Source organism: Bubalus kerabau, chromosome 5, assembly GCF_029407905.1.
Source record: "Bubalus kerabau isolate K-KA32 ecotype Philippines breed swamp buffalo chromosome 5, PCC_UOA_SB_1v2, whole genome shotgun sequence".
Lineage (NCBI taxonomy): Eukaryota > Metazoa > Chordata > Mammalia > Artiodactyla > Bovidae > Bubalus > Bubalus kerabau.
In genome coordinates this window covers 5,278,128-5,300,520 of record NC_073628.1, presented here as the reverse complement: position 1 = coordinate 5,300,520, position 22,393 = coordinate 5,278,128, and the positions used below count along the sequence as shown (strand labels likewise).

At 52.8% G+C, this 22,393-nt stretch overlaps 1 protein-coding gene across 3 annotated transcripts in view; it reads left to right on the top strand.

Moving 5' to 3' along the window:
• Nucleotides 1-9,108: 9,108 nt before the first annotated feature.
• Nucleotides 9,109-22,393, top strand: part of LRP5 (LDL receptor related protein 5) — a 123,688-nt gene continuing 110,403 nt past the window's right edge. For all 3 annotated transcript variants that reach the window (XM_055580617.1, XM_055580618.1, XM_055580616.1), the window contains exon 1: nt 9,109-9,304. In XM_055580617.1, the coding sequence (XP_055436592.1) occupies nt 9,211-9,304 (94 nt within the window). In that variant the 5' untranslated portion in view covers nt 9,109-9,210. The remainder of the gene's footprint in view (nt 9,305-22,393) is intronic.

Below are 22,393 nucleotides of genomic sequence, written 5' to 3'. Positions count from 1 at the left end.
GATGCAGCAGCAATGGCCTGTGCAGCTGGCGACCGAAGGTCATCGCAGGGGCAGGACTGAATGAGCAGGTGGTGAGGCCAGGCGGCAGCGAGTGTAGACGGTGGGCTGGAAGGGCTTGGCAGCTGAGCAGACAGACAGGAAGGCATGGCGGGGGATGGTGAGGTTTCGCTGCCCTTTCTTAAGAAGGGAGAATCTTGCTGGTGTTTGCAAACTGAGCGGCATGAGCTGGCCTGTGGCCAGACCTGAGGGGTACCTGCAGGGGGCCAGGACCTGGGGAAGGGGAGGTGGTCGCTGCAAGGAGGGGGTTAGCCTGGCAGGGGCAGAGCCTGGAGGCTGGGTCCCCATCCCGGCCTGGCCACTGTCCAGCTGCCTGACCTCCCGCAAGTACTGACCTCTCTCTGCAGTCCCCAGGGGGGCAGTTAAGATGGGACTTCCTGCCTCCATTCTGACGCTGGTGCGTGCTCAGTCATTCAGTCGTATCTGATTCTTTGTGACCCCGTGGACTGTAGTCCGCCAGGCTCCTCTGTTGTGGGATTTTCTTGGCAAGAATACTGGAGTGGGTTGCCATGCCTCCAGGGGATCTTCCCGACCCAGGGATCGAACCCGTGTCTCCTGCATTGCAGGCAGATTCTTTACCGGAAGCCCATTCTGTCTGATACTGAAGGTCTAAAACAGAACAGTAAGTGCCCTCTCAGCCAGGGCGCCAAGCTCCGGAGGGGCCCACTCTGCCCCTCCAGCTTGCCCATTCCCCACAGGAGATCCGTGGGGACCCCTGGGAACCCCTGGTGACCCCCACCCCCCACCTCGCTCCAGCACAGGGCCCAATCCAGGCAGTATGGGCACCTCTCCCAGACCTCCCCTCCTGCCGCAGACCTCGCCCTGGGGCGAAAGTCCAGAGAGGTCCTGGGCTGGGTCTCCTGACACCTGGCTCCAACACAGAAGGGCCCCAAAGGTTCCACCTGGCACTCCCTACTTGCTGTCGCGACTGCGTATTTGTCCAGCCAACAAATAAAGAGGGAACTCACACTCTTTATTCCACATCTGTGGGCTGATTTATAACATTATTTTTTTATGGTTACCACCCATAATTTTATTATCTAGGTTCAAAACTCTCTAAAGTTTTGCCACATTTGCCAAAAACAAAAATATCGAAAGTATGTCACAGGCAGTATGATGTGTCTCCATTAAACAGTTTGGAAGAGGTCTAAGAACATTCTCTCACATAAACAGAAGAGTTTTGTTTCCTCGTAAAAACACTCATAATTCTTAATATCATCAGAGTTATTTTTACAAGCATGAAATGATCCATCAGGATCTCTCTGTTGTCTCTTTTTATCCAAAATATCCCTTCACTTAAAAAAAAAAAACAATGGCACAGATGTGTTGACAATGACTTATAATTTTAAGTGGCAGGCATGGAACTGGGCCTGCCTTGGACCAGTGTCCTGGCACCCCACGTGCCTGGGGTGAGGGTCCCACAGAGGGAAACCTGATTCCACCAACCCAAGGGCGACCGACTGGCTCCTGTTGGCCTTGACTTGCCCAGTTTTAGCTCTGAAAGCTCTGCATCCTGAGGACCTCTCAGTTCCAGGCAAACCGAGCTGGTTGATCACCCCAGTTGGTTCCCAGCCCACCTTGAGAGTAGGAGAGAGTGCCTTTCATCCTGAGACCAGCAAGAGGGGCTTCAAGGACCCAGGCGAACAGGTGTCTCCTGCTGCTGGCTCCACGCCGGATGCATTAAAGGCCAAGGTCATCCCTGTTGCTGCCCAGCTGGCTGTGGAACTGGACTGGTGGCCGTGTTTTCCGGATGACTGGGCAAAGGTGTGTGCCCTGGTGGGTCAGGAACCATCCAAGAATTACCTAAGGCCCAGCAGAGAGCCTGAAAGAGAGAGATCTGCATTCGGAATCCCCCGATCCTGGAGGGTCCCAGTCCCCTCCCGCCCTCCCTCCCGGAGGAGGATGGCAGAGGCCCAGCTGGCCTCCCCCGCTGTGGTTCCACTGCTGCTCGAAGCCTAGTGGAGCTGGAGGAGGGGAGAAGCCGTGACTGGGAATAAACCTTCGTTTTGATCATTAAACCGGGACTGGAGTTGTAATTCCTAAGCGGACACGGCCCCTGGGACTAGAAGGGACCTGAGGATTTACTGCCCATGAGAGCGACCGGAGAGGTGTGGCAGCTGCCCAGGGGTCCATCCAGCTGCTGGGGAAGGTCTCCGCCTCACCCCGAACTACTGTGTGTTTAGCTAAGGGCCCGTGGTATACGTGGCTCTCAACGGAGGCCGGGTATGTGCGAGCCACTTTGTGATTCCAAACAGCTCCTCAAGCTCAAAGATGAATGGCCGCCCTGGGCCCCGTGGACACGTGTCCGCGCCCGTCCCAGTGTCTGGCGGCGGCCACACGGCGCCCTTCCCCTCCACTCGGCGTCCTCTCTGGCTCCGGGGAGCTGCCGTCTCCTGGTGCTCCTCATCTCTGAGCTTGGAGGGCCTCAAACGCTCAGCCCCTGAACCTCCTTCTTCATAACTGCTCCTCCAGGATCACAGCCTCAGATACTGAAGATTCCCATGTTTCTAAGCCCAGCCAGCCCTCCTCCCTAAAGCCTGGGTCCTGGCCACTCTGCTCCTCCACTGGGAAGTCTACTAGATCTAGGCTAGAAGAGTTCAAGGCAGGACTCCACACTCTGATGTCACTAACACTGATGTCATAGTGAACGACAGGCCCTCAGCTGGCCTCCTGGGCCCCTCTCCCGCCCCACACAGGAGCAGAGAGAGTCCGCAACATGGAAATCAAATCTCAGGCTCCCTCTGTTCCTGGCCCTCTGATGGTCCCCCAGCTCACTTGGAGGAGGTGGCTCCCAGGACCCTGCAGAGATGGCCTGCTCTTTTTTAAAAAAAAATTATTTATTTGGTTGCACTGAGTCTTAGTTGCAATATGCGAATTCTTAGTTGCAGCATCTGGGATCCAGTTCTCTGACCAGGGATCGAACCCAGGCCCACTGCATTTGGAACACGGAGTCTTAGCTATTGAACCACCAGGTAGGTCCCTCTGCTCCCATCTGACCTTGGCTGTCTCTCTGCTTCAGCCGCTCAGGCCCCTCACTGTGCCTCAGGGCCTTTGCACAGGACTTCCAGGTCCCTGCACAAATGTTCACTGTCCTAGTGAAGCCTTCCTTACCTCTTGTCCCTCTTGCCCTGCTTTATTTTTTCTAGAACAGGTATTGCCATAGGGGCACCTAGAGCAGGGGTGGGCAAACACATCTGTAACTGGCTGGATGATAAACAGTTCAGGCTTCACAGGCCACACAGCCTCTGCTGTGACCACTGACCTCTGCTATTATTATACAGAATAAATCGGAGGTGATCCCTGGATACGCCCTTACCTCTCTGACCTCAGTTTCCTTCCCTGTAAGATGGGTTTATGAAGATTAGGGACTGTGATAGATTCCTGTGTCTGCCATGACAAATCACACCAACTGGATGCTTGAAACAGCAGAAATGTCTTCTCTCAACATCTGGAGGCCAAAAGTCTGAAATCAAGGCATGGACAGTGTTGGGCTCCCTCCAAAGGCTCTGGGGAAGGACTCTTCCTCACCTCCTCCAGCTTCTGGAGGCCCCAAGTGTCCCTTGGTTTGTGGCCTCATCCCTCTGCCCTGTGCTTCCATCTTTGCACAGCCCTCTCCTCTTCTGCTCTAAGACGATGTCACTGGATTCAGGATCCCGTGGGATAATCCAGATGACCTCCTGCTCTTAAGATTCTTCACTATACTTGCAAAGACCCTTTCCCCAAATCAGTTAACATTCATATGTTCCAGGATTAGGGTGTGGATGTATTTTTTGTTCTTGATTGCTCAGTCATGTCCAACTCTTTGTGACTCCATGGGCTGTAGCCCACCAGGCTCCTCCGTCCATGGGGATTCTCCAGGCAAGAACACTGGAGTGGGTTGCTGTGCCCTCCTCCATGGGATCTTCCCAACCCAGGGATCAAACCCAGGTCTCCCGCATTGCAGGCAGATTCTTTACTGTCTGAGCCACCAGGGAAGCCCAAGAATACTGGAATGGGTAGCCTCTCTTCTCCAGGGGATCTTCCCGACCCAGGAATCAAACTGGGGTCTCCTGCATTGCAGATTCTTTACCACTATTCAACTTCTAAAAGCTAAGATATGGCATCATTTAACATTTAACATACTATTTAACATTTAACATAAAAAACATTTAACATTTAACACACTAATATTAAAAAAATGAAGATCATGGCATCCGGTACCATCACTTCATGGCAAATAGATGGGGAAACAATGGAAACAGTGACAGACTTTATTTTCTTGGGCTCCAAAATCACTGCAGATGGTGACTGCAGCCATGAAATTAAAAGATGCTTGCTCCTTAGAAGAAAAGCAATGACCAACCTAGACAGCATTTTAAAAAGCAGAGACATTACTTTGCTGACAAAGGTCTGTCGAGTCAAAGCTATGGTTTTTCCAGTAGTCATGTGTAGATGTGAGAGTTGGACCATAAAATAGACTGAACACTGAAGAATTGATGCTTTTGAACTGTAATGTTGGAGAAGACTCTTGAGCGGTCGAGTGGTCCCTTGGACTGTAAGGAGATCAAACAAGTCAATCCTAAAGGAAATCAGTCCTTCATATTCATTGGAAGGACTGATGCTGAAGCTGAAGCTACAATATTTTGGCCACCTGATGGGAAGAGCCAACTCATTAGAAACGGCCCGGATGCTGGAAAAGATTGAAGGCAGGAGGAGAAGGGGACGACAGAGGATGAGATGGTTGGATGGCATCACTGACTCAAAGGACATGAGTTTGAGCAAGCTCCGGGAGATGGTGATGGACAGGGAGCCTGGTGTGCTGTAGTCCATGGGGTCGCAAAGAGTCGGACACAACCGAGCAACTGAACACCACCACCTATTCAGCTTACTATGGGCTCCCCAGGTGGCTCAGTGGTAAAGAATCCACCCACCAAAGCAGAAGGATGCAGGTCCAATCCCTGGGTTGGGAAGATCCCCTGGAGGAGAAAATAGCAACCCACTCCAGTGCTGGGTTGGGCAGATCCCCTGGAGAAGGGATAGGCTACCCACTCCAGTATTCTGGCCTGGAGAATTCCATGGACTACAGTCCATAGGGTAGCAAAGAGTTGGACACGACTGAGCAACTTTCACTTTCACCTCACTTTCCAGTGGCAGACTGCAGTCCATGGGGTTGCAAAGACTTAGCAACAGAGCACATTCAACCTACTGCAGGTGTCTTTAAAATGCTTTAAAAGGAGGATGAAATTTGAATGTCAACTCTTTCAGCTGCAGTGAAAATAAAACTGCCAAGTGGACCAGATGCTCCTGGGGCTGCCCAGGGCGTCCTTGCCAGGATGTGAGTTACAGGCAAGCCAAACCCCAGGGAGGGCTGAGGCCCAGGGCCGCAGAATCTAGGGGGGTGATGAAAACTACCGGAGGGAGAAGAGCAAGCAGGTGGTGCCTACATGAGAGGGGTGCCTGGCAATCCATCCCCACGCCCTGTCGTGGACCCATGTCAATCATGAGTCACATTAATGCAGGGCTTCAAAGTATAGAGAACACTGTACAAGTCTTCTCTTCTCTTCTTTGAGGGCGGGCAGTGGTGTCATGGCGGGGAGAGGCCCTCGGGGATGGGAAGGATGGCCTGTCAGATGACCGCGTTCCCACTGCACGCCTCGGGAGAATGCTCGGGGCTCCAAGCCCGGAAATGCTGGAGCCCAGGGCACACCTCTGACCACAGCAGCCAGGCCTGCCAGGCGGGAGGGCTCGCGTGCCCAGAATAACTCTCCAGAGTCAGCATGTTCCAGCTCAGGAGGGAAACCAAAGAGGCACTTTTCCCCCGAGTGTCAACGGGCTGAAATGTCATCCTCTGATGGGCCCTAAATGGACCCCAAATGAGCCCCTGTCCCCAGAAATGATTAGATCTGACAGGTGCTGAGCCCCCCTTACTTCACTGTGATGGAACTCGCATCTGAGCAAGGAATTGGGAGTGAACACTTGCAAAAGCAAGGCCTAAGTAAAGCTGGGTGGCGTGATGAGCTGTGACATGCAGCCTTCTGGGGAAGTGGAAGCTTAGCACGTTCTCCGGTTGCTTCTTACATTAGTGAAGAGTCTAAAAATGACTGCCCTTGTGAGGCTGGAATCCTGCAGAATCAAACAGTGATTCAATCTCATTGTTCTTTGCAAACAGCTTTCCTCGAAGCTCTGATCAGAGTCAGGCAATCTGGGCTCTCACTCTGATGCTTTGAGACCGGGGGCACAGTCCTGTCCCCCACAGGTGGTCTCTGGTGACCCCTCCACCGTGGTCATTGTGAGAGTCCCTTGGACTGCAAGGAGATCAAACCAGTCAAGCCTAAATGAAATGAACCCTGAATATTCCCATGAAGGACTGATGCTGAAGCTTAAGCTCCAATACTTTGGCCGCCTGATGCGAAGAACTAACTCATTAGAAAAGACCCTGATGCTAGGAAAGGTTGAAGGCAGAAGGAGAAGGGGTGACAGAGGATGAGATGGTTGGATGGCATCACCAACTCAATGGACATGAGTTTGAGCAAAGTGCAGGAGATAGTGGAGGACAAGGAAGCCTGGTACGCTGCAGTCCATGTGTTGAAAGAGTGGGACATGACTGAGTGACTGAACAAGCAGAGCCCCTTCTCCTCCTTCCCACAACCAGCGCCTTTGGGGAGTCCCATTAGCTCTTCCTAAAGCACCCGGAATCCAGCCCCTTGTGGGCCCCCCACCCTCACCCATCCAAGCCGCCATCTCTCCTGGGTGCTGCTGCGGTACCCACTGCTGGCCAGTCCCCAGCATCTTCTCTTTCATCCTAACAGTCCTGTCCCTACTCAGCAGCCAGAGTGATCCTTCTATAAATATAAATCAGGTCTTTTCAGTTCACTCAGTCATTCAACAAACATTTATTGAGCACCTACTGTGTCAGGTCCTGGTGTAGGCTCTGGGGATACACGTGGAATAAAACAAGTGAAAGTCTATTCTTGTGGAGGGAAGAAAGATAAGTAAAAAGTAGTCTGTCAGATGTTGGTCAGTGCAAAGGAGAAAAATTAAGCAGAGAAATGGAGCAGGAAGTGCTGGCAAGGGTGGGCGGTGCAGGGGGTGTGGTGTGCAATCTCCAAGCAGGGTCAGGGAGAGTCTGGCTGAGAAGCTGAAGATCTGAAGATGTGAGGAAGTAAGCCACCTGGGTAACAGGGGTAAAAACAGTTCCAGCGCAGGGGCTTCCCTGGGTGTCCCGTGGTTAAAAGTCTGCACTCCAATGCAGGAGGCCTGGGTTCAACCCTTGGTCAGGGAACTCCACCCACATACCGCAACTAAGAGTTCACAAAGAGCAACTAAAGATCCCACATGTCACAGAGCAATTAAGTCCCTCATGAACTAAGTCACTTCAGCCATCTCCAACTCTGTGCAACCCCATGGACTATAGCCCGCTAGGCTCCTCTGTCCATAGGATTCTCCGGGCAAGAATACTCGAGTGGATTGCCATGCCCTCCTCCAGGGATCTTCCCAACCCAGAGACTGAACCCGCGTCTCCTGCCTTGGCAGGCACATTCTTCTACTGCTCCCTGGTGGTAGCTCAGACAGCCCTACTTCCCCAGGCATTGCAGCCCAACACCCTCATTCTTCACGGCATTCCTGAGTCTGTTAGTGGTGTTTTGGTTTGTTTGCTTTGGTTTTAAATGTATCTATCTTCTTGTTTTTGTTTGTCTTCTTCCCTAGAATATAAACCCTAGGGGACAGAGACATTCTGCCTGAGCACCAGCTTTGTAAAGTTGTCACAAATTCATGAAGGATGCCTGTATCCATGGGCGGGGCTGTTCTGGCGAGTTGTCCATCCTTGTCTCAGCACCTGCAAGGTAAGTGTTGTCCTCACTGTTTTATAAGGGGAGGAATTCCCCCCAGAGAGGTTATATTTGAACCTGCCCAAGGGCACACCCCTGGGCTTCCCTGATGGCTCATAGAGGGTAAAGAATCTGTCTGCGATGCAGGAGACTCAGGTTTGATCCACGGGTCAGGAAGATCCTCTGGAGAAGGAAATGGCAACCCACTCCAGTATTCTTGCCTAGGAAATCCCAAGGACAGAGGAGCTTGGTGGGCTACAGTCCAGGGAATCATAAAGAGTAGGCCACGACTGAAGCACACACTTGCAACAAGGGCACACCCTGTAGGAAGCAGCAGAACCAGAGTCTGAATTTGGGCCTATGGGTTCCCGCCTTTGTGCTGCCCCTCCCAGGGCTTCCTGTGCCCCGGAGGGTTCAGTAGCCGAACTTGATGCTCAGGTGGGCAGGGGGCGGGGGTGGGGGCTGCGGAGGGGTGGTTCAGAGCCTGCTTGTTGAATGATCAAAGGTGAGGTCTGCATCCTAGAGGCCGCCTACAGGCATATTTGGAAGAACAACGTGTCTACCGCTCAGTCTTCGCGTACCCTAGTTAATGTCGAGGGTATACGTTCAGTTTAAAAGTCAACCTCAAACCTACCCCGATTCCCCTGCAGCTCCCACCCCCCGCCATCACCCGCTTCTGTCCCTGCCCTGGCCCCGCCTGGCGGTCGCCTTTCCAGGCCCCCTCCCCGGTGAGCACAGGTGTCGTGGGACCTCCCCGAGGAGGACCCTGCTGGGGTGGCTGCCGTCGCCGGAAAGCGCGCGCACCTGGCTAGGGGCCCCTGACTTCCAGCCCCGAAACTGCCTGACCGCGCGTGCCCTGGGGCAAGCCCTTTCGCACACCCCGGCCCCGGGCCTCAGTTTCCCCACCGGGCGAGCTCGGTCCTGGCCGCTCTTAACAGGTGACACACCTGCTTCCGGGGCTCGATCCGGCCCCAGGCCCTGCGGGGTGCAAACCGGGCGCCCGCCCCCGCGGAGCCCCGGCGCCCGGCCCCCGGGGGCAGGGGGCGCGGGCAGAGGCGCTGGGACCCCGCTCGCGGCGGTCGCCTCGCAGCGGGCCGGCTCCGAGGGGCGCCCGCAGGAGGGCGCGGCCGGCGCGGGGGGCGCGGAGGGCGGCGGCGGCGGCGGCGGCGGGGGGCGGAGACGCGGCTCGGCTTCCGCTCCCGCGCCTCCTCCCTCCTCCCCCGTCGTCCTGGCCCGCGGCGCCCGAGGGGGGAGGCGGCAGGCGCCCGGAGCCGCGCGAGGAGCCCGGCAGCCGCGCCATGGAGCCCGAGTGAGCGCGGTGCGGGCCCGTCCGGCTCCGGACAACATGGAGGCGGCGCCGCCCCGGTCTCCCGCTCCTCCGCCGCCGCCGCCGCTGCTGCTGCTGCTCGCGCTCTGCTGCAGCCTGGCCCCCGCCGCGGGTAGGTGGGCGCGGGCCGGGGGGACAATGGCCCGGGCGTCCGGGCGACTCGGTTGGCCCCGCGGCCAAGTGCGCCGCGCCGCCGCCGAAGCGACTTTGCAAGTTGGGGGCGAGTTGGGGCGCGCGCCGCGGGGCCCCGCCGCCCCCCGCCGCGCCCGCCGCCCGGGGGCCGCGCGCGGGCCCTTTGTCTCGCTCGCCCGGGCCCCTCCCGGGGACGCCGGGCCCCGTCCCGCGCGTCCCGGGCCGGCGAGCAGGGCGCGCGGGCGCCGCCAACCCCGCCAGGTGCGGCGCGGGCGGGTTCTCACCTGCCCGGGCCCCGGGGCGCGCTCGGAAGTGCGCTCGCCCGGAGCCGGCCGGGCGAGGCCGTGCGGGCACCGTGGGGACCCCGGCCCCGCGGGCAGGCACGGAGCGGGGACGTTCGGCCCGGAGGCAGGCCTGGCCTCCCTGCGTCGGGAACTCTTTTCCCGAGCTTGTTTCCGATGGCCGCGCGGCCGGCCTGCGAGCTCCAGGAACTGATTTAAGTCGCAGAGAAAGTTCTGAACCCCGCGCGGGGCGGCCTGGCCTGCGGCGCTGCCCCTTTCATCTGCGTCGCTGTCGGTTTCCCAGCGGACTCACACCTGCCAGGTGTGCCCGGTCGACTCGGAGCCCCCGTCTGGGCCGCTGGGGCCCCCAAATCGTGACACCCAGCGGGTGTCCACCCCCGGGGGGCCCGGCTGCGTGGGGCTGCCGCGCGGGGTGACGGGGTCCCAGCCTGCGGCGTGGGGGCCTCGGCTGTATACACACACCCTCTTTGGGAGATCAGAGCCTGGGGACCTTTCTCTCCAACTGTTGGTGTGTCCCAAGGGGTGGAGTTGAGGTCAGGAGGACTCAGGAAACGAAGCGCCTTGTGAAAAGCTACACATGTTCTTTTAATTTGGAGATTGCCATGTGGTTTTTGAAGCAAGCCTCTCTCGCTACCTAAACCATTCTCTTCAGACGTGAGTGTTTTGTTTTTCTGGAGTGTGGCTGGCCCAGTGGACCCCTGAGCGGGAGTCCTCTGCGCCCTGGGCTGCTCTTCTGCTGGTGGCAGTTGGGGGTGGGGGGCCTCGGGTCCCTTTGTCTGGGCCTCTTTAAGGCAAACAGCTGTCTCCCTGAATATTTCCAGCGAGGACACTGCAGGGAGGTGTCCTGGCCTGGCTCTGTGGTCACATTCCCGGGGCTGCGGCCCCTCCGCTGAGGTTTGGGGGGGCGAGAAGGGGTAATTCCTCAAGTCCTCTTGCCTCCTAGCCCCGATCCCCGGAGACCCCTGGCAGTTTCAGGCTGAATTCGCCTCTCTCAGGAGTCTGTTTACATTCTTGGCCCCGTCTGATACCAGCGAAAAAACAATGACAGTATCTGGGTAGTTCAGGCCGACACTGCTGCTTCTCTTTCCGGAAATGCCTGGATCACGGAGGCAAAAGGGTTTTTTTTTGGGGGGGGGGGGAGATGTTTGTTTTAAAGGTGGGGTTTCTCTGCCGGCAGAGTAGCTTTTCACTGCGTTGCAGTTTCGGATTTCCTGGACCTTGGGGTGGTGATGTTGCTGGACTGGAGTGCCTGTCCTGCGGTTCGAGCCCCCAAGGAGAAGGATCACGTTTGTGGAGCTTGGTCGCGTAGGAGGCAAAAAATAGAGTTGATTATTTTAACATTAAGAAAGCATGTCAACACGAGGTTTTTAGAGCCCCGGCTAATGTGGTAGTCTGGTCCTAAAATGGAAGGAGAGGGAGGGAACTTTCTGCAGAAACTATTTTGACTGCTCTTGACATGTCATGTCCCTGATTTCTGTGTTAGATTTATGTCACAGCCCAGAGTGGAGCTGGTAAGTTGGTAGCTAATTATTTTTCCTGATTGCTTCCTGTTGCAATTTGAAGGGGTGAACCCAAGGAAATGCCTTTGTTGGAGTGATCCTGGAGCTGGGAGTGGTGGGCCTCAGCTTCACGGCTGGGGTCTCTCCCTTTTGGCCCCACTGCAGTGGCCCCAGGACCACCCCCGGAGGTGGGGTGGTCCTGCAGATGCTCACTGCCTGGCCCTCCGGTGAGCATCGAGTTAACTAAGTGCTGTGGGGAGTCCATGGAGAGTCCGCTGGCAGGACCCTCTGCTTCCCAAAGCGGGGGCCCACGTGCCTGTAACCCTCCCGTGCAGTTCCAAGAACTTACCCGGTCCAGCCTCACGCCCCAGCATTTGCTGTGGCCATCCCGTCGTATTTGGAACCCGTTTAATTTCAGCTGTGCTGTGTCGCTGCTCAGGCATTTAGCAGAATTTGCTCACGGGGTGGTGGTGGGGGCTGTAGTTAGGTGAGGACTTCCTGTCCTGCCGCGTGGGCTTGCCAAGGCTAAGGTCGGGGGCCCTGGGGGTCAGACCCCTTGGGTCTAGAGCAAGGGTCCCCAACCTCCGGGATCTAATACCTGTTAATCTGAGGTGGAGTTGATGCAATAATAATAATAGAAATAAAGTGCCCAGTAAATGTAAAGCATTTGAATCATCCCCAAACCATACCTTTCCCCCATCCCCCTGGTCTGTGGAAAGATTGTCTTCCATGCTATCCGTTTCTGGTACCAAAGAGGTTGTGGACCACTGGTCTAGAAGCTCAGTGGCTATTTGACTTTGGACAACTTACTTAGCTTCTGGGTATCCTGTGTCCTCACCTGGTTCCTCCCCCTGCTCAGGAGTGTAAAATACTGCCTGTGAAACCCTCTGCACGTCCCTGGCTGGGGGAGGAACTGTTGGTGGCAGAGCTGTGGTGCCTGTTGGGTAATAAGGTCCTTGATCTTTCTGGCCTGGAAGGTCTAGCAGCTCTTATCACACAGTCTGGATTTTCCTCCCGTGTGGGACCTTGAATGTCCCGTCCGCTGTCTGACTTGTTTTTCGCGGCAGCACTGGGTGAAGGGTATTGTGGTGACCTGGGCTGAGCCTTGATGGTGGGGGGCGCTCGGGCAGCTGACTCCACCTTTGTGTGTCTCAGTTTTCTCTTCTGTAAAATGGGCGTAACGGTACTTCCTCCTAGTAGGTCAGTGCATTGACACATGCCTGGCACTTGTACCATCTCTCTTATTGACGCCGTTACTGTTGGTACCTGCTGGAGTGCTGGGGATGGGATGGGGTAGAATGGCGGAGGAGGCCTGGGCCTTTGCTGTCAGGGTGTCTGGTTGACAGGAAGGCAAACAGAAGCTGACTGTGCAGCTCTGGGGGAGGTGGGCTCCGTCCCAGGACCCTGTCCTCAGAGACCCGGTGGTCTCTGCTGCAAGAGGCCAGGTCACGCTGCAGAGTCTGGATGTGGTCCAGAAGGCACTGGAAGCTTCCGGAGACTTTAGTTGGGGGAGGGAGATAGGAAATGCAGGGGAAAGGTGTTGAATTGATCTTTTTTTTTTTCTCTTTTGTTAAACTGAGGTGAAAATCATGTCACATAAAACTAATCATTTTAAAGGAGACAATTCTGTGGTTCGTTCGCAGTGTTGTACAAGCACCCCTTCTGTCAAGATACAAAACATTTCCCTGGGCCCAGAATAAAACCCTGCACCCTTTAAACTTCCCACCCCCCTACCCCAGGTCTCTATGACATTGCCTGCTCTGGATACTTCATCCGCAGGGACTCTGGCTTCACGCTTAGCGGAATGCTTTCACGGCGTGTGCACGTTGCAGCGCAGGACAGCGCTCTGCTCCTTGCACGGCTGGACAGGGCACATCTGCTCATCTGTCCACCCGCTGATGGGCTGACCTTGCGTGGGTGCGTCTCCCAGCAGGCACGGGCTCGGAGCCCATTGTCTCCGTGGGGTTTGTACAGCGGAGGCTGTTTAAAGCTGGCGTGGGGACATGACCACATTAGCTTCAGAGATGGGAGAGCCCTTGGTGAAGGGAGCTTGGCTGGGGGGCAAACTGAGGCCAGTGCTGGCCTCTGGTGGGGCGAGGGACTCTGGGAGGTGGACCTAGTGGACTTTATACTTCGATATCACAGAAGCCCTGGAAGGAGCTGGACATTTGCGGCTTACAAGGCCCCTGGGAGGGTCACACGCTCTCAGAATGGGGAGGCTCTGATGGGAGTGGGGGCTGCATCCAGCCCCTTCCTCTGCTGGGCCCGGGACATATTTGTGCAGGAAGCAGCGGGCTGTCCACCCTGTGGGCGCCCCGGGGACACTGCGGATCAGAGTGCTGCTGATGTGGAGGCCAGTGGGGACAGCAGGGACCCAGAGAGCTGGCCCTGGGGCCCCTCTGCTGCTGTGGGCTGCTATCCGCTTTCTCTCAAGCTTGGGAAGTGGTTTGTTAGCTCTGGGACTCAGTTTCCTCATCTGCAAAATGGGGAGGATGGCATGTGTTCTTTGAGGGTGCTGGTGGGGGTTCTACGAGGAGGAAGCCGCCTTCTAGACTGTCCGTCATGGGAAGGACACGGTGCGGGGGGAATCCCATTCCTTTTTGTTAAGCTGTTTTTGTTTTTGTTTTGTTTTTCATAGTGAAAACTTTTATATTTGGAATTAGCCAACTGGACTCAGTTTAGATGATCCCAATTTTGTCGGCAGCATCCAAAGCTTCATGGCCAGGAGCCAGCGGAACGTAGGGCTTCTTCTCCCTATCAGGCCAGAATATTGACCTCAGCCATGTCACAGAGCTTCGCAGCCTGTTTAATATGGTGCTTGTTGGCATTGCCGTCCACAGCGAGTTCTGTTTTCTTCATGGCTGACTTGGTGGTAAGGGGGAATCTGATGATGGCACGGGTCAGGTTTGTTTCTCCTAGGGCCGCTCTTCCGAGGATAGCTGGGCTGCCTCCTGAGCCGCAGTGTTTTGGGCAGCCGGAAGTGGGTGACGTCCGGATGATCTTTTTTTGTGGCTGTGGACACCTTTCAACACCGCTTTCTTCGTCTTCAAAGGCTTTACTTTGGCTTCGGCTTTAGGAGGGGCAGGGGCTTCCTTCTTTGCCTTCGGCGACATCTTCATTAAAAAAAAAAAAACAACAGTTAAAACCGAAATTTATTTATTTATTTGGGCTGCACTGGGTCATCTTTGCTGCATGGGCTTTTCTCTAGTTCTTGTGAGTAGGGGCCACTCTCTAGCTGCGGGGCAGGCTTCTCATTGAGGGGCCTCTCCTGCTGCGGAGCACAGGCTCTAGGGTGCTTGGGCTTCAGCAGTTGTGGCTCCCAGGCTCTAGAGCACAGGCTCAGTACTTGTGACACATGGGCTTAGTTTCTCCCAGGCCTGTGGGATCTTCCCGGATCAGGGATTGAACCTGTGTCTCCTGCACTGGCGGGCAGATTCCTTACCACTGAGCCACCAGGGAAGTCCCAGCCATTTCCTTCTAAAAGAGCCTGAGGGTCTGTTCCCAAACACCCTCTTCCAGTGGAAGGCTGGAGAAGCGGGGAGATGACCAGCTGACCGCAGGCTCCACGTGGGGCTGGAAACTCAGGGTCTGATTGCATCGGTGCCCAGAGTTACGTGTCCGCTGTCCTCTGTCCCCTCCTCTTGGGATCTCTCCTGCCCAGCAACCCCTGGGAGGTTGTCATGGTGACGTCACCTCTGAACCATTTTGCAGGGGTGGGAGATACTGTACTTTCTGGGTATTTCTTATTTGCTTTCTTGGTTGATATCAGAGTCACTGGGGCTTCCCTGGTGGCTCAGCGGTTAAGAGTTTGCCTTCAATGCAGAGGATGTAGGTTTGATCCCTGCCATGGGAAGATCCCCTGGAAAAGGAAATGGCAACCCACTCCAGTATTCTTGCCTGAAAAAAAATCTCATGGACAGAATAGCCTGGTGGGCTATAGTCCATGGGGTCGCAAAGAGGTGGACATGACTTAGCGACTAAACAACAAAAACAATATTTAATTCATTGTAGAATTTTTTAGTACTTTCAGTTTGCCTGGTGCAGTTTTTCTAGTGGTTAAACTGAAGCAACAGTTAGAACTGGACATGGAACAACAGACTGGTTCCAAATTGGGAAAGAAGTATGTCAAGGCTGTATATTGTTCCCCTGCTTATTTAACTTACATGCAGAGTACATCATGAGAAATGCAGGGCTGGATGAAACACAAGCTAGAATCAAGATTGCCAGGAGAAATATCAATAACCTCAGATATGCAGATGACGCCACCCTTATGGCAGAAAGTGAAGAGGAACTAAAGAGCCTCTTGATGAAAGTGAAAGAGGAGAGTGAAAAATGAAAAAACTGGCTTAAAACTCAGCATTCAGAAAACGAAATTATGGCATCCGGTCCCATCACTTCATGGCAAATAGATGGGAAACAATGTAAACAGTGACAGACTTTATTTTTGGGGGCTCAAAAATCACTCCAGATGGTGACCGCAGCCGTGAAATTAAAAGACACTTGCTCCTTGGAAGGAAGGCTCTTACAAACTTAGTGTATTAAAGGCCAGAGACATTACTTTGCTGACAAAGGTCCAGATAGTCAAAGCTATGGTTTTTCCAGTAGTCATGTATGGATATGAGAGTTGGACCATAAAAAAGGCTGAACACCGAAGAATTGATGCTTTTGAACTGTGGTGTTGGAGAAGACTTTTGGAATCCCTTGGACTGCAAGGAGATCAAACCAGTCAATCCTAAAGGAAATCAACCCTGAATATTCATTGGAAGGACAGATGCTGAAGTTCCAATATTTGGCCACTTGATGCAAAGAACTGACTCATTGGAAAAGACCCTGATGCTGGGAAAGATTGAAGGCAGGAGGAGAAGGGCATGACAGAGGATGAGATGGTTGGATGGCATCACCGACTCAATGGACATGAGTTTGAGCAAGCTCTGGGAAGCCTGGCACGCTGCAGTCCATGGGGTTACAAAGAGTTGGACACGACTGAGCGACTGAAGAGAACTGAACCTCTCTTCGGCTCTGCTGTGTCTGTGACCTTGCCTTTCTGGTATCTCTTTTTTTGTGGAATCATATGGTATTTGCCCTTTATGGGCTTATTTTAATGCCTTGCCTCTCTGCTCACCTGTTGATGGACACGTGGGGCTGTCTTCAGCTTCGGCTGTTGTGGAGACTGCTGCTGCGAACGTGGGTGTGCACGGATCTGTAGGTGCACGGATCCTGCTTTCACTTTGGGGGGATTTACCCAGAAAAGTGAAATTGCTGGATCATATGGCCACTCTGTATTTAATTTTTGAGGAACCCTGAAGCCCTCTTCCATAGCAGCTGCACCATTTTACATCCTCCCCCAGCAGTGTACAAGGGTTCCAGCCTCTCCCCATCCTGGCCAGCGCTGGTTAGGGCGGACACTCTGTCTGGGCCCCACCAGCCTGGCAGGTATGAAGTGGTTCCCCGCTGCGGTTTTGACTTGCGTTTTCCTGGTGGTTAATGATGTTGAACATCTTCATACATGCTTGTTGGCCACTTTCTATTACAAATGTGTTTATATTAAAATACATGAATATATTATACATGAATATGTATATACATGTATATACATACATGAATATGTAAAACTTAAACATGTAACGGTGAAAACCAGTGTCCTTGATGGCCTGTTTTCTCCCCTCAGAGGTGACCATACCCCCAACACCTCGTGTAATGTGTTGTTTCGTTTCAAACATGTACTCATTTTTTACACATAAATCGTCTCATCCTATAATCTTCTCTTTTTCATTTGCTGTTGTGTCACTAACATTTTCTGTATCTTTACTTTGAGATTTTCAGTCTTTTTTAAAAGCTAAGTGGTATTTCCTAGTGTGTAGTGTAGTACGTAGTCGCTCAGTCGTGTCCGACTCTTTGAGACCGCATGGACTGCAGCCCACCAGGCTCCTCTGTCCGTAGGGATTCTCCAGGCAAGAACACTGGAGTGGTTTGCCATGCTTTCCTCCAGGGGATCTTCCCAACCCAGGGATCGAACCCAGGTCCCCCGCATTGCAGGAGGATTCTTTTCCATCTGAGCCACCAGAGAAGCCCATTTCCTAGTATGTGGACAGCATGTTTCATGGCTTTTACCCAGTGGAGGAACATTTAGGTTTTTCTAGGCTTCATTACTATTACAGGTCATGACACAGCGAATAACATTGCATATATACCTGTGCACCTGTATAAGCTATTTTGTACGGTTCCTTCCTCATCAAAGAGTAGATCCATTTATACAATTTTAAAGATACTGACAAATTCCTCCAAAAAGGCTGTACCAGTTTCTACCCTATCAGGCATCTCTGAGGGTACACACTTCCTCTCTCCTCTCTGTTGCTAGAAATTACCAGCTTCTATTTTTTTTAAATCAATTTGGTTAAAAATTATAACACACTTTGATTTGTTATATCTCCTGGAGTTTGGTCAAAGTCATGTCCACTGAGTTGGTGATGCCAACCAACCACCTCATTCTGTGTCACCCACTTCTCTTGCCCTCAGTCTTTCCCAGCATCAGAGCCTTTTCCAATGAGTCGGCTCTTCACATCAGGTGGCCAAAGTATTGGAACTTCAGCTTCAGCATCAGTCCTTCCAATGATTCAATGTTCCAGTGTTCAGGACTGATTTCCTTTAGAATTGACTGATTTGATCTCCTTGCAGTCCAAGGGACTCTCAAGAGTCTTCTCCAGCACCAGAATTTGAAAGCATCAGTTTTTTGGTGCTCAGTCTTCTTTATGGTCCAACCCTCACATCCGTACGTGACTACTGGAAAGACCATAGCTTTGGCTATAGGGACCTTTGTCAGCAAAGTGACGTCTCTGCTTTTTAATACGCTGTCTAGGTTTGTCATAGCTTTCCTTCAAAGGAGCAGGCGTCTTTTAATCTCATGGCTGCATTCACCATCCAAAGTGATTTTGGAGCCAAAGAAAAGAAAACCTGTCACTGCTTCCACTTTTTTCCCCATCTCTTTCCCATGAAGTGATGCCATGATCTTAATTTTTTGAGTGTTGAATTTTAAGCCAGCTTTCTCACTCTTCTCTTTCACCCTCATCAAGAGGCTCTTTAGTTTCTCTTGATTTGTAGGAACTCGACTGATTTGTGGGCTTCCCTTGTGGCTCAGCTAGTAAAGAATCTGCCTGCAATGCGGGAGACCAGGGTTCGATCCCTGGATTAGGAAGATCTCCTGGAGAAGGGAAAGGCTACCCACTCCAGTATTCTGGCCTGGAGAATTCCATGGGCAGTATAGTCCATGGGGTCACAGAGAGTTGGACACGGCTGAGTGACTTTCACTTTCACTGCTGATTTGTAGGAGCTCTCTTTATTTGGTATGGACATGAATTCATTAATGTATTTGCTCCAGATTTTTCTTCTGGTCTGTAGCTAGTCCTTCTTGTTTTTAGTGGTTTATTATTCCAGAAACATCAGAAAGTTCCATGTAGTGAAACACAATCTTTTCTCTGATGGATTCTGGGTCCCATGCCTTGTTTCTCTATCCCTAGATGATAAATGTATCTTCCTTTATTTTCTTCCAGGACTGTTATTATTTTGTTGTTTTATATTCAGACGTTATTCTTATTTCTTTATGTGTGTGTGGTTATGGTTTTGGGGATATATGGTATGAGGCAGGGATCTGACTTGTCCACCCCTGCCCCCCAGTAAGGGGACAGGGAGTGAATGGTGTGGCTTATCTAACCCTAAGCCTCATTCATGTAAAATGCCATTTTTTCACCTACAGTGTTCTCAGGTGCTTGCCTCCTCATTCTGGAACCTTCCCTCCTCTCTTGACCCGCCGGTGTCTTTCTGTACCAGCCTGCTGCTGTTTTTAATCTCTGCAGCATCATTGTATATTTTGAGATCGATTGTGAAATTACCCTTCCAGTTCCTTTTGAGAAATTGTGTTGACTCTTCTTGTGCGTTTACTCTTTAGGAATAAACTTCACAGTCAGCCTATGAGATTTTGTCGTTTGCTCTCTTGATCTGGGGACAGCAACTGGTGACATGTGATGGGTGTCGGAGGGCTGGGCTTTAGATGTGGCCTCCGGCAAGCAGTCTGGTCTCCGGCTGTGGCCAGAGATGCGTGTGTGGCCACGATGGAGCTGGTCTTCGCATTTTGGGTTCCCGTTAGCACGTGGAGCGCTTCAGAGGCGTTGTGTCTGCTGGACGGCCTCGCCCACTCCTGCTGCCCGCCTCCCGCCCGCGTCCGCTGGGGACACACGCTCTGGTGCAACTAACTCCAGCGCCAGCCTGGAGGCAAATATAATTACCTCTTAAATGATTTGCTCTCCTGCCCTCGCTCATTCCAGAACAAAATGTGAGCAACTTTAATTTCTTCCCTGGGCTGCACCCCTCTATTAACCCAGATGGGGAGGCGGTACCCGCCTAGCAGAACTCTCAGGAAATTGCTCAATGGGCATTAAAGGCCGCCTGAGTGTGTGGCCCCGGCTCAGACACGTGAGCGCGGGGGCCTGGGGCCTTCCAGATCCGCCTCTTGTGGGCAGCTGCCACCCTGGACTCCGCCCTAGAATGAGCAGGCGTCGTCCTCGATGGGAGCGAGGGGATGCCTTCCCCACAAGCTGGTTGATGAGCAAGGTGTGTTCTTGAGCTAGCATTCACTGGGGAAGGCCATGGCTCTGAATTTTCCCCAGAGTGAGCTTGGTTCCCCAAAGAAGACTGGATGTGGGACTGGGGTGTGGTGGTGCCATCTCAGCCGCCTGCCCTGATTCCTCTCTACTCAGACTGGAAGTGGGGGGCACTTTGGTGCCCGTTCTTCCTCTCCTCTGTGGATGTGGTCTGTCTCCCTTCCTTCCCGAACCCAGGCTCCCGGCTCTGAGGCCTCCCCCCTGGGCCCTCACAGGGCCCCACAGAAGATGAGATTCCGGGTAGAGGATTACATCAGCTTCTAGTTGTCGCTCAGTCCCTAGGTCGTATCTGACTCTTTGTGACTCCTTGGACTGGAGCCCGCCAGGCTTCTCTGTCCATGGGATTGTCCAGGCAAGAATACTGCAGTGGGTTGCAGTATTTCCTCCTCCAGGGGATCTTCCTGACCCAAAGATCGGAGCTGCATCCCTTGGCTTGGCAGGCGGATTCTCGTGTCACCTGGGAAGCCTCGCTTCTAGTTGGTCTCAGCTTTCCAGAACCTTCCCCTTGCCCATTTATCTTTCATTCTGGCCAGATTCATTTTTCTGAAGCTAGTTTCATTACGTCCTCCCCCTTTTAAGAAAATGTACACTGGTTTCTGGGTGTTCAGAGTTGAAACGTTTTGGCCTGGCGTTCCACGCTGCCTCTGAGCTGGCGTTATTCTCTGCGCTCCAAGGTGAGCGCTTCTCCAGGCAGATCCCTCTCCTCCGAGTCCATGGTCTCCTTTGAGACCTCCCATGGGCCACCCAGTCTGAGGGCCTGGGGGCAGATGTCTCCATCCCCTCCTGCTGCCTCTGGCCTGGTGTCTGGTGGGCAGAGGCCCTGAGGATGCCTGAGGCCTCGTCTGCCTGGGGAGTGGCTCTTCCCCATCCTTACTCCCTCTGGCCCCTAGATCTACTGTGTCGTGAACTCCTGCCTGCATCCCAGACTCCTCCCTGATGTGTTTCCCGGGTTGTAGAGCACCTGTCCCGCTGCATCACAGAAGGCTTCTGGGGCCAAGTGTGGGACCCCGCTCCCCTACTTAGAACCCGTATTTCTTTTTTAAAGATTTTCTTGACCATTTTTAAAGTCTCCTGAATCTGTTACAATATTGCTTCTGTTTTATGTTTTGTTTTTTGGCCATGAGGTCTGGGGGACCCTAACCCTGACCAGGGATTGAACCCATACCCCCTTAATGGAAGGTGAATCTTAACCACTGGACTGCTAGGGAAGTCCTAGAACCCATATTTCTGAGGTCTGTGTTCTAAGATGAAAAGTGAAAGTGTTAGTCATTCAGTCATGTCCAACTCGGCAACCCCATGGACTGTAGCCTGCCAGGCTCCTCCAGGCAAAAGTACTGGAGTCGGTAGTCATTCCTTCTCCAGGGAATCTTCCTGACCTATGGATCAAACCCAGATCTCCTATACTGCAGGCAGATTTTTTTTACCGTTTGAGCTGCCTGGGATTCTAAGATGGCCTGCTATAAATAAAGCTGGCCTTTGTTTCACTTCAAGAAACCCAGTGAATCTCAGACGTACTTGCCTGTGACGTCTTGGGTCCAGATAACACCTCCCCACCTCTTGGAAATCAACCTTGAACATTCATTAGAAGGATTGGTGCTGAAACTGAAGCTCCAATACTTTGGCCACCTGATGTGAAGAGCTGGCTCATTGAAAGAGACCCTCATGCTGGGAAAGATTGAAGGCAGGAGGAGAAGGGCATGACAGAGGATGAGATGGTTGGATGGCATCACCAACTCAATGGACAGGAGTTTGAGCAAGCTCCCGAAGTTAGTGATGGACGGGAAAGCCTGGCGTGCTGTGGTCCATGGGATCGCAAAGAGGCAGACATAACCGAGCGACTGAAAGACACCTTCCACAGCCCAGACCGAGACATCACGGGGGGCCTGACACCTGCATTTTTCGTTCGTAGTTTATATCATCTTTCAAAGTAGTGTAGAACATTTTCAATCATGCAAAAATAGTGGGGAATGGTGGGAGAACGATTTTTATGCTAAAAAAGAAAGCTTGTGTGCTTTTGAGTGACAGCTGCAGAATAGGAAGCTGAGTGCCAGATACAGTTAGTGAGTTTTCAGGAGTTGAAGCATTAAGAGAGCATTGTCCCTTTAAGGTTGCCCCCTTGAAAGATATTTTAGTTCTTTTCGCAGTTGTATCACTTGTTAAAATTGAATCTTGTAGCGCTTGTTAAAATTGAAAAATTTCTTAACTAAAAATAAGACTTTTAGGGACATCCCTGGTGGTCCAGTGGTCAAGATTTCGCCTTTAGATGCCGGGGGTGTGGGTTTGATCCCTGGTCGGAGAGCTAAGATCCCACGTGCCTCACGACCAAAATGCAAAACATAAAACAGAAGCGATATTATAACAAATTCAATAAGGACTTTAAAAATGGTCAACATCCAAAAAAATAAAAAGAATCAGACTGTTTGTCTTTTCTATATTTAAGCAAGTTTGTGGTGTTGGAGACTTTCTGATTAGGTATATTTATCTCTATCTCGTTTTATTTAGTGTCCATTCAAAGCATTGGAATAAGTTAAATGAATTTTTAATGAAGAGTTGCCTCCTTGGACGTCTGAAGCTTGTTCTGGTCGCATTGGCACTGCCCGGCGTCCGCGTGAGT